This window comes from Dendropsophus ebraccatus, chromosome 3 (assembly GCF_027789765.1).
Source record: "Dendropsophus ebraccatus isolate aDenEbr1 chromosome 3, aDenEbr1.pat, whole genome shotgun sequence".
NCBI classification, from domain to species: Eukaryota; Metazoa; Chordata; class Amphibia; order Anura; family Hylidae; genus Dendropsophus; species Dendropsophus ebraccatus.
The window spans coordinates 76,575,993-76,588,363 of NC_091456.1; the positions used below are offsets into that span (position 1 = coordinate 76,575,993).

Consider the following 12,371-nt stretch of genomic DNA (forward strand, 5'->3'; position numbering starts at 1 on the left):
TGATAATTTAATAGTTTGGGCGATTACGCACGCAACAATACCAAAATGTTTGTTTATTTATAAAATGGGAAAGGGGCTGGGGGGTTATTTAAACTTTTATTAGGGGAGGGGATTTTTTTTATTAATTAAAAAAAACACTTTTTTTTTTTTACATTCAGCAATTAGAAGTCCCCTGTGGGACTTCTATATACACAACACTGATCTCCCATTGAGATCATTGCTGTGTATATAATAGAGCACTGATCCATCAGATCAGTGCTCTATTACTCTGGTCTGCAGCAGACCAGATACACTGATTGCCGAGCCGGGATCAGCGTCATTCAGACGCTGAGCCCTGGATGGCTCAGTAGAAGGGATCTCCCCTCCGCAATCGCATCACCGGGGGAAGATCCCGTCACTAGACACCAGGAACAGGGGGCCAAGCACTATTTAAATGCAGCTGTCAGCTTTGACAGCTGTATTTAAATAGTTAATTAGAGGTTAAACTCCATTTTAGGGTGCGTTCACATGTACAGTATAGACAGCAGATTTTCTGCTGTATTCAGTTATTTATTTACATTGAAATCTGTGCCATCAAATCTGCTGTGAATCCTGTACATGCGAACACACACTTAAAAGGTTTAGGACCATGGCGCTTCTCATGCAACAGTGATATTTGTCTTCTGCCTTTTGGAGGATAGTTTCTCTGTAGCTATTTAGCTATATTTAGCTGCCAGATTATTTAGTACATTTAATGCTTTGATAATTTTTACTGTAATGCAGCGACCATAAAAATAACCTACTGAAAAAACAACAAAAAAACTTTGTTTATGGCAATTGTAAAATTTTTGAGAAAGTAGTGTCCTATTGTAGTGGTACTATAGGTTATAGTATAATTTTATATATCTTGATGGTTATATAAATATTTTTAGTTTATATATGTAGTTTTTCTAATTGGTCATTGTTTTTTTTTTGTAAAAAATATGTGTACATGTGTGCATATCTGACATGTGAACATACTTTTAAATGTTCAAGTTCAAACCCAAAATTCTAATTTATTTACTATAAAAATTTTTACTCTAGTTCCAAAGTCCTTGCAGTTTTTGATTCAGATGACATGTGAGCCTCCTTTGACATATGGTGCAATTGTTGAGTCGGGCTTGGTGGGAATTGTAAAGGTGAGCAGTGGCTCTAAGGGCTATGAAAACATCCCGCCTAGCAGTAATATTATTTGTGTTTAGTAAACCTACAATTCAGGCTGCTTACCATCCAAGTCATTGTAACTTTTTTTTTAGTTTTAGTAATAACCCACCTTGTAACTAGTTCATAGAGAATGCTGGGTTTGCCTTCAAGCCATCTTGGATTCTTGATGATTTAGCCATGCAGCTGTGTCTGGGGAACTTTTAACCGAATTTGTCTGTGAAAAACATGGCCTTAGGCCATTTCTTATGTATAAAAGAACTTCACAGTCTGTCCCATTTATTTTATTTATAGTGAGGGATATGCATTGTAAATCCAGAGGAGGTTTGACAAAGCCTATAATTAAGGAGAGACATTCTAAAACAACATTGTTCTTTTCAGACCTCTGTTCGGTTATGGTTTTTGTGTCTGACATCAATTATCGATGTGTAGTGTAAGTGTGTATTATAAATCAAGATGTGTGTTATTTAGCAGTTATGGTTATCCTTAAATAACATTCTATTACTAGTTATGGCCTGGTTAGTGGAGGTTTCTTTTCAATGTTCCTTGTTTATACAAGACCTCAATTAAACAGAGCATATCTGTCCAATTAAAGAATACATTGAAGAAAGGAAATTGGGCTTTGGCACAAGGGGCCCTGTGTCACATTTTTTACATATCAGAACCAGCTTCTAAATTGACTGTTAAAGTGTAACTATCATCTGAAGCGGCGGGCTGTCAAAATCCTTCCACCGCACTCCCAATGCAGGTGAGCGCCATTGTAGTCAATGCAATCCACTGCCAGAACAATCCTTGCATGGGGAGCAAAATGGCAGGATTTTGACAGTGTCCTGCCACCTGCTAAAGATGATACTTACACTTTAAACTTTTTTTTTTTAACAGGCAACCAATACACAGCAATTTTAACTCCCACAGATGAATTTACCCAACTTTTTGGGATCTTAAAATATTAAGTTAACCTAGGTGTACTATGATAAATAGTATAGTGCCGGCTGGGTTTTGGTGGGGCATTTTGGGTTTGGTCCTGTGACATTGGGGTTGCAGGGCCATTCCATGTCCTCCCTTCCCTGCATGTGCACGCTTTGCGGGGTAGGCGGACGCTGACCAACACAGTGTGGAGATAGCATAGGGACCCGTGTGAACCAGGGGACCTGCACGAGGTACAAGGTGCAATATGGTTTGATCAAATTATATGCCAACATCCTGGCGTTGGTTTTTAAAATAGGCTTAGCGGCATTAGTATCGGCCATAGGTGGGATGTGCAGTCGCTCCTTTCTCTCCATGTCCTATACTATGATAAATGATTAGGAACGTTATTAGCAGTATATCTAAGTTTCATTTATTTTAGACTCTTTTGTGGCAGACAAGTGTTTTTTTTGCCACCAGCTTGCTTAAAAATAGATATAACACAGAAATAGTTAAACAAAAGATAAAGGACAACTCTGGTGAAAACGTTTTAACTTATAATTGAAAAAGATTTACAAAGTCTTTCCCCCCAGAAGTGTAGAAAATCCATACTTACCTGATCTCTGTCGACCACGGATCCTTAAGCCGTCACCATCTTGTGTTGATCTGTTAGGCCATCTTGTGTCCCTTAGTTAGGCAAGGCCCCCACCCCACACACACACTCCGTTGGCAGGTGACTCGCAGCTTGCTCATCTCCGAAAGGAGAAAACGCTGACCAGAGCTCCTGGGGTCTGCGCTATTCAAATAAAGATACATTCAGGAGGGAAGTTAAATATATAAATTCTGTTTATCTTTTTGTTTGTTTGGCTCTGGCATTGTCCTTTTAAGGCATTGTTCATGTATTTACTATTAGATCCTATGTCTTTCTGTTAAACTAAAACTTACAAAAAATTTTTTTATCTTTTATTTAGTGTTACATAGTCAAATATGTTTGCGGTGGTTTAGCACTCCTCCCCCACCCAGGTGGTTTTAATTAATAAGTGTACATAGGGTCTGACTGATAGCACAAGGTAAGGTGCCTTTTTTTCCATCTGCTTTTCCTTGTGTGGTTTTGGTTCCATGCAGGCATCCCAGGGAGGCTATGTTTGGAAGCATTGGGGTTGCTGGACATCTAGGCCACTCCCTCCTGTGGCACTGTTGTCGTTTCAGTGGTGGTCACCGCATGGGGCTGCACCATTTTGAAGTTATCAGGGACCTTAAAGTGGTGTGTGGGTATATAAACTTTGATCAAATTATAACTAATTAACACTATTACCCTATAGTGTGATCCAGAGGAAGGATAAACCCCCATGAGGTAGAAGCCAATTTTTCAGATTTTAAGGAAAGAAAAATCTTTCCCACTCCAAATCTGCTAATCAGAATAAATCCCTAGATCAATCACCCTTTAGAATGTTATTACACTCCACAAATCCCTCTAGACCCCTTTTTAAACTTTTTTTTTTTGAGGTTACCATGACCACTTCCTCTGGCAGAAAGTTCTGTATCCTCATGCAGCAAGATTGGCTGCTCCTAAAACCAATGGTCTACGGAAATTGCAGAGTATCCATACATTGTAAGTGTATTACGATCCAAGTCTATTGGATGTTTACAGCAGTCCTGTTGGACACCTCTCAGCTGTCTTTTTTTTTTTTTTTTTTTTTTTTTAAACAAAATAACCCTAATTTTGATGATCCTGGTACTATAGTCCTTCCATTTCATGTATTAATCTGGTCGCCTATCTTTCAGTTACGAGTAGTCTGTTAATTTGACAGACTTGGCTTCTTTACTGAGACTTGCTGTCACGACATGGAGGTAGTTAATAGATATTAAGTACAAATAAGGAAGCCATGGAGCTATTTAGTCAGTGCCATGCTCCATTCCTTCAATGGACTATTTGTAATTAAATCTATGTTTGTCGTCACAGAGCACTGCCATCTTTCCAGCTACCAATGTGTTCACATATATTAGAGTTGATTTCTATTCAGTGCCATTCAGCCATATTTTGAATAATTTTTTTTGTACCCTATTTTTGTAGGCCTATACTGTATTTACATACACTATATATTTATTAAAAATTGAGTTTTAGCTAAATTAGTTCTCTTTTCAGCACCAACGGGAAGCCATTGCCTCAATGGTACAGGACTTTATGGACTTTGTGTTGCCTTACTGAAAACACATTTAAGGATTACTGTTTAATGATTAAAATTTTATTAAAATTGCTCTTGGTTAGAACTCTTCCTTTTCCATATCCAAGGAAATCTCTATAAACTTGTACGTTTTTTTTTTCTATTAGCAAAACAAGAAGTGAATATTCTAGATGAACCCATAACCTTGGTACTTTCCAATATTGAATAACGGTTCTTAGTAAGGACATTGGCAGACGGCATTCCCGTTTTGTTCCCTAATCTTGTGTGTGCTTCCAAATATAATGGTGCATTTATATAGTTAAATTAACATGCAAAAAATTATTAGACAGCAAGCCATTCTTTATTTACCAAGATTTTTACATTCTAAAGTGACCTTTCCAACCCATGAAAGGTACCTTTTATACAAAGAGAGCTACGAACGTTTATTTTTAAATATTGCTAAATATTTTCATGTTTAATAAAATAAAAATGTATTAACTGATTATAAAGATAGCTCCCACCATTAAGTTTGGAGCAGAATATATGTTGAATACATTTTATAGAAGTGGATGATGGTGTGTTTGGTCGACAGTGGTGACTTAAGTCAGTAGATTCTGTTGTTGATAGAATTCAAACAGTGGCTTTAAACTTAAAATCTGAATATGAAGTTAAACTAATTGGGACCCTCCTTATCTCATTAGGTAAAATGGGCCAACATCGTTGGAGCATGCATCTCTATTTGTTTCTGATAAAATGGCGGATACCACAATGAAAACTAACACATTTATACTGTCAATTTTAGTTTTCTGTTTCTGTGATAAATGTGTTAATTTCCAGTAAAAAACAAAAATCTAACAGCAGGAAATGTGACTAAAAGGTGGGGGGGGGGGGGGGGGAGAAAAATTCATTGTAATCTGGTAAATGTGCCTCCACTCTAGTTCCAACTCTCTAGAAGTCCCTGACTGGCTTTGCTTGCTTTGCTGCTGCAGTGATGATATCATGTACATCCACAAGACTGCAGAGGCCTGTCATTGGCTGCAGCTGTCACATGGATATACTGTACGCAATGTCATCACTGCAGCAAAGTAAAGAAAGATCAGTCGGATCACTGGAGCATCAGTGCTGGAGTAACAGGATTTCACAGATTTTCCATATGTTTATTATTACTAGAAAGTCCAGAGTATCTTTGATTGTTCCACACATAACAGTAGTAATCTCCATATACTGTTGTACCAACAGACTATACAGCCCTTTATACCAAAGAGGGCACATGTACAGACTAGATAAGACATAAGAGTTTCAAACTATCAATAATAGTTTTTAACAATGTGTCTATTAAGGATATACATAGATTTATATCATTTTCTTTTTCCCTCCTGTTTCCTTATGAGATCATTGAAGAAACTCCACATAATATAGTCCCCTATGCGGCTAGAGATTCAGGCATCTGATTCAGCTACCAAGTCAGCATCTTTCTAATTGTGAGAAAAAGGTTGCGGAAGGCTGTAAATCTGCCGGCTCTTTATGAACAGTAACAATGGATTGATTTACAGGGTGTAGCAACTGTTAGGCTTATTTAGTGTATGTGCAAAAAGATGCAGCTAAGCCCTAGGGCTTTTCACTGCCTCCACGTTACTTGCAGCCTCAAGGTTTCTGCTGGATTTACTGGCAATGTAATTCTAATGACAATATTCTTGGAACAAGCTGACTAACTACAGGCAAGAATTTTATAGTTTAGTCCAAGATTGTTGTTACCCCTGATATGTCTGTATGTAAAGCATGTTAATAATGGTTGTCAAAATGGGTCCTAACTGTCCCCTGCTTATGATCTAACCAGGGCATATGTGATGGGGGCAATTATAACATGTTACCAAGTGGAACTCTCTTAGGTATTCTAAGAAATTCCTATTACTGTGCGATTGCATCAATCAAACATACTCCAGATTTAACTAGTTGGGCAAAGGTCTAAGAATATTTGGATGGGGGTGGGGTGCATTTCTTTTAATATAGCATGCAATTGATATATCTTATTCTTATATTTTTGTGTTATTCATTTTAATCTTTACAGTCCGGACAGCCAAGTCCAGCCAGTTCTACATCCAGTTCCAGTTCCAGCTTGGTGCCACCTCATAACCACAGACAAGGTATTAAACTAATAATGAATAGAAATTACTACATGGCCTGATCTATATTTGTTAAATGTTTATCACTCTTATTACTTTTTGTCACTAACCATTTCACATTCAGTGAATGATATCAGAAACCATTATATCCCTTGACTCAGGTGATTCTTATCAGAAAATGTATATGAAAATTTTTAGGGCATGCAAACTATATAATACTGGCGAAACAAGTCATTTATCTGTAGACATCTGTTTTTGAGTTCTTACCCAGTGCCAGTGCAGAGCAGGGTAATGGTTGGCTATTATGATGTCTTAGGCCTTGTTCACACTATGAAATCGTCACAGAGATTATGTGCGGAAACCCCCCGCACAGACTTGACATGTCGATTCTTTGAGCAGGGAGCGGAGGTGCGCAAGTCCTCTCGTTCAAAGAGATTTAAGGCAGGATTCAGTGCCAAGTCCGCGTGGGGAGGGGTTGTTCCGCATGGGATCTCGGAGCCAATTCTGTAGTGTGAATGGAGCCTTAGGGCTATAGAAGCCAATATTGGTCTGTGTTATATGGCCAATGATCAGCCAATGAACAAGCATATTTGTGTATGGGTTTGCCTTGTCAAAAAATCCCTTATTGCAATAAAGGCCTGTATGAACACCGTATTGGGCGACATCTATAAAAAACAAACAATTCTACTCACCTGTTTCCTGTTCCCGGCAGCCGCGCGTCTCCTGTCTTGTTCCTGACGCAGGCAGTGTGAGACACACTTCCTGTGCCGAAGATCCCCTGAAGCTCTCCCGGGCAGTTGATCGTCTCATTGAACAAGCTCTGAGACGCTCGGCTGCCAGGAGAGCTTTGGGAGAATGACAGAGGCACCGGAAGTCCCCGAAGCCTCTGTCATTCTCCCGAAGCTTTCCAGGCAGCTGAGCCTCTCCGAGCTTCTCCAATCAGATGCACGGCTGCCTGGAAGCGCTTCAGGGACCTCCGGCGCAGGCAGTGTATCTCACACTGCCTGCGCCGGGAATAGGACAGGAGACATGCGGCTGCCGGGAACTGGTCACAGGTGATTTTATTGGTGTGTTTTGTTTTTTTCTTTAGCTGCAGTTAACCTCTGCCTGACCGCAGCAGGGATCCAGCTAGTAAACTCTGCTGCAATCAGGCAGAGGTTAATATTTTCCGGCGTATAAGGTGAACCCCTGACAATCTTCTTAAAAATCAGGGGTGGTCTTATATGCAGGAAAATATGGTAATATACGCAACTTTCAAGGATTCATTGCTGTATGGAAACTGATTTTTTCGCCAATGTTACATAAACAAAAAGTATGTATATTGTTTAATGCTAGCTAAACCATATTCTTCTCTATCACTCATCTGGTAATGGGGGTTATGGTGTATGAATATAGGCAATGCTCAGTGGGAGAAAAGTATGCTATGTCCTAGGAGATAAACAAGAATGTTCTTGCTCCTTGTTCATACAGAACAGGTTGGTTAAAGAGATTTGGAGTACAGAATTACCTTGATAAAATGTAACTTTTAGTGAATTAAAATGAATAAAGCACATTTATAAGGGAAGGACACACACCCCTGGGGAATAATCTTGACTACCCACTGCATAGAGAGAGAGAGATGCTTTTAGATGCACCTCATGAAACTGATGTACCTCTTTAATATGATGCCTTTTGCTACTTCTTTCTGCCATAGCGATCGCTTTCTATGTTGTTTAGAAAACTTTGTACAATTAGACAACTTAGACTTTTGTTCAGCCAAAATATTATGTGTCACAGTCAGTATAAGAAATTTCTACTTTGGCTAATGGAGAGAAGTTGTGGAAGACAACAGATAGGTAGTTACATGTAGATACTGTTTGGGTATGTTCACACTGAGGAATAGGTGAGGAAATTTTTCTGCTTGAAATTCCTCGCCTATTCATTCAACTCGGGCAGAATTTAAGCGGAATTCAAGCTGAATTTAAGCCCCCATTGACTTCTATAGGATTCCTCTTGCAGAATTGACATCTCAGTTCTTTGGGAGTAAAGCAGATGTGTGGCACAAAATTCTGCTTGGAAATTCTGCAGTGTGAACAACAGAGTGAAAATTCCATTAAACACAATGGACATTGCTTTGTTCATATTTTAGGGAAGAAATTTAAAGCGGAAATAAGGAGCGAATTCCTCTTCAATTCCTCGCCTTTTCCTCAGTATCCACATATCTTTTGGAAGAAGTCATACTGGTTCTCAAACTTTTTCGCCAATTACTTTTGTATTTACTGTAGATAGCGTATGTTAGATCTTTTTTCTACCTTTAAATAAATGGAAGTCGAATGGGGTTAAAAGATGACAACTGCAATAGGAGATCTCTATCATGAAAGTATATTATCTTAGTAAGTCATAGAAATAGGGCTGGATTATGGTCGGTGGGGGGTCCTCATCGTATCTAGAAAACGGGCCCTAACCAATTCATTATTGCAACTACGTGTAGTGGAGATGACTGCATATGCATCTAAAGGATATGATAGTTGGATATGGTTACCAAATCCGATTTCCTAATAGTTGGGGCCCGAACTTGTCATTGTATACTATTTCTATAACCTTGTTCTGAACTCAGAATATATTAAGTTCCAGGCTGAGACCATGAGCACCTTCCAGGGTTAAGAAAATGCAAAATCTTTGGGTCAATGTTGCCTTAAATGTTTTTAACAGCATTTAGTAACGTGCTTTACAGAAAGACTCATGGACAAGTAGACACAATGAACATCTCTAGAACATCTCTGGGACAATGCTTGTTCTGTAACTTTTGTGACACGTGCAGAGGTCAATCCACAGGGAAGGGGGAGCAGAGCTGTTAGTATTTTTGCTACCACTGGTGCCATCTTTAACTGTAATTCTGTATAGATTACTTTCCAGCAGCCCCTCACTTATCACGGACCCAACTGGATGTCTCAGCTTAGTTTAAACCTAGTGACCAAAATGGAAACTCAAGATTTCAGGATTATTTAATAATACAAATAGTAAAATGGAATTTAGGCACCCATTATAATTCCGTAGACTTTTTGTATTAACGTTTACAGCAGAGATTAAGGGTACTATTACACGAAACGATAATCGGCCGAATCGGGCCGATTATCGCTCCATGTGATAAATACAACGATCAGCTGATGACAACGATCATGGGCTGATCGTTGATATAGTTTTGGATCTATTTTCGTCAGGCGCCGACCGCGCACCGCTACGTGTAATAGCGGTGCGCGGCTGGCGACTGACGACATACATTACCTATCCAAGTTCCAGGGCTGCTGCTGCGGTCTTCTTCTCCCCGGGTCTTGCGCGCTCTAGCTTCAGAGTGGCCTGTCAGCTGACAGGCCTCTCTTAAGTTAGAGCGCGCAATACCCGTAGAGAAGCGGACCGCAGCAGCAGCCCTGGTAAGTGGATAGGTAATGTATATAGTTAAGCAAGGGCTGCAAGGACATCGGTAACGATGTCCCTGCAGCCCTTGTTTAATGATTATCGGGCCGTGTAATAGGTCCAGTAAACGAGCGACGATCTAGCAGATCGCTGCTCGTTTACAGGTATTATCGGGCCCCCATCGGCCCGTGTAATACCACCCTAAGGGTGTTCTAGTGAGGCGGGGGTCTCAGCACCCCTATCCTGACCGATTCTGACATGTTGCTATAAAATGTTTAAATGATAGTTACTCTTTAGATATGTTTAACATATAAACTTGATTTAATCAATAGGTCATTTTCTGATGACTCTGATTCCCTTTAAGGCTTATATCGGATGTTGTTCTTTAAGCCCAGGGAGATAGCAAAATTACTTCTATTATATTTTCAGTGACTTTTTTATGCTGAAAGCTGAATTGTTATATACATCATGTCATTTAGGAGGCAGAAATGTACCGTAATTATGTTTGGAGAATGTCATTAATATACTGTATCTGTAACATTAGGGATTTATGGGTTAGAAAATATCAGAAGATATCGGTATGATTGCAACCTCACTTTAGCATTATTTAGAAATTTGGCAGCAATAATTGTTGAACATAGGGAGTAATAGGGCAGTAGGGGTGATATGAAAGCACCATACAACTCGCATTAGCACTTAAAAAAGTGCTTGGTTGACCAGAATTTGACCTTGAACTCAGAAGAGAACGGCAAAAACTAAATAGATCAAAAACAGGCAAACAAAAGCTCCCGCTTCAGAGAAGCCTGCAATCAAATTGATTTGTGATCCTGATTTTTTTAGGTTCACCATCAAACTTTTGCTGTAGGTCAGTATTGATTTTTATATTGTTGCAGGCAGCAGGGCTGTGCTAGTTACCATAGTCTGGTATTTATGCTTTGTTTTTTTTATTATGTTTTTTTTCCTGTTCTCAATCTTCTCTAACACATTTAGTTTGTGACTGAAAAGTAATACAAATAGTAAAAGTGGTGAAGCCGAGATGTACGTTTTATGTAAGATCACAAATGAAGTAATGTTGGTTCGGGTTAGTACTTATAGCATATGCCATGGCAGGTTGAGCAAACTAATGGTTTTATTATTAAAATCACCAAGGAATATACGCTGTATATGCCATAAAGAAACAAATCAGGTGCACGCTGTATTGAAAATGGGGTGAACTTGCTGCGTTTTAGCATCAAAAATACACTTTTATTTTACCTTCTGTTCTGATTTCTAAAAAGGTGATGGATGTTGCTTCTTTAATTATTCCTAAAAAACAACTGTTTACTGTGATCATTATTCTCCCCCAAGATATATGATTGCATTCTAAAAAAGTCAATACGTCTGCACAATGTCTCTCAGGTAGTGACTCCTGAGGCTTTAGTTTGGAGCTACATGAGACTGAAATGCAGGATCCTGCTCAAATCGCCACTTTATTGGAAAACTTTGGCAGAAGTAAAGGCTATTAACAACCACATCTACCACTAAAAAGTATGCCACCAAACACCACAATATTTTAAAGTGGTTGTCTGGGGAGCAGAAATCACCTTATCTCTTCTACTCCACGGCACTCCACTTCTACTATGTCAAAGTCTACCAAGTATACTATTAAATCTCCAAACTGTGGCCCTCCAGCTGTTGCAAAACCACAATTCCCATCATGCCTGGACAGCCAAAGCTTTGGATTTGGCTATCCAGGCCTGATGGGAAATGTATTATTGCAACAGCTGGAGGGCCACAGTTTGGAGACCCATGTGGTAAATACTAGGATGGGCGAGTTCCAAATCATAATCCTTGAGAGCCATGCTCACATGTGATGTGCAATTGGTGCATGATGTTGCACCAACATTATGTGACTATTGGACACCACATGCCCAAACTATTGGGCATACACAAACCCATCTTTGTCAGCACATGACGATCGCTGTTTGGTTCTTTTCTCTACTACTGCTCTATTATCATCCTTATAATGTTTTTATATTTTAGTCCATGGGGCTGTGTGAAATGTCATTTTTTTTGCACATGATCTGTACTTTCTATCGGTACCTTGATTGCGTATATGCAACTTTTCGACCAATTTTTTATTACAGTGTTTCCAAATTTGATTTGTACATACAATAGCTGTTGCTCACAGTGCAATGAGCCCACAGAGCATGCTTACAAATGTATCCCATACCAAAAAAAGAACAGTGTCTGGGGATATTCATTGTTTTTAGGTCTATGAAGCTTGCTGTAAAGCATGTCACTTAATACTGTTAAAAACAGCTAAGGTAAGATGGCAGCCCTCATAATAGTGTCCTACAATTTAAATGTAAAAAAATTACAATTAGAACATAGGAACAGATTAGAACAAAAGAGCAATGCGGATGGATGGCTATTGTGTTGATACATTACATCTTTGGCTTCCTCTGTCCTGTGTGCTTTTTCACCTTACCTTTCACACATATTTATGCTATGTCAGTTTGGTACTGGCTTGATTGATACAGTTTATTAGAGATGAGCAAAGCAGACAAAGATTTGTTTCGTGAGGCTTGCGAATTTTGGGTCAAATTTGTTGATATTTGTGAAT

The 12,371-nt window shown here is 39.0% G+C and overlaps 1 protein-coding gene across 1 annotated transcript in view; it reads left to right on the top strand.

Moving 5' to 3' along the window:
- Nucleotides 1-12,371, top strand: part of MLLT3 (MLLT3 super elongation complex subunit) — an 87,801-nt gene that overhangs the window by 57,201 nt on the left and 18,229 nt on the right. Inside the window, exon 6 of the mRNA XM_069963492.1 lies at nt 6,319-6,394. Within this exon, the coding sequence (XP_069819593.1) occupies nt 6,319-6,394 (76 nt within the window). The remainder of the gene's footprint in view (nt 1-6,318; nt 6,395-12,371) is intronic.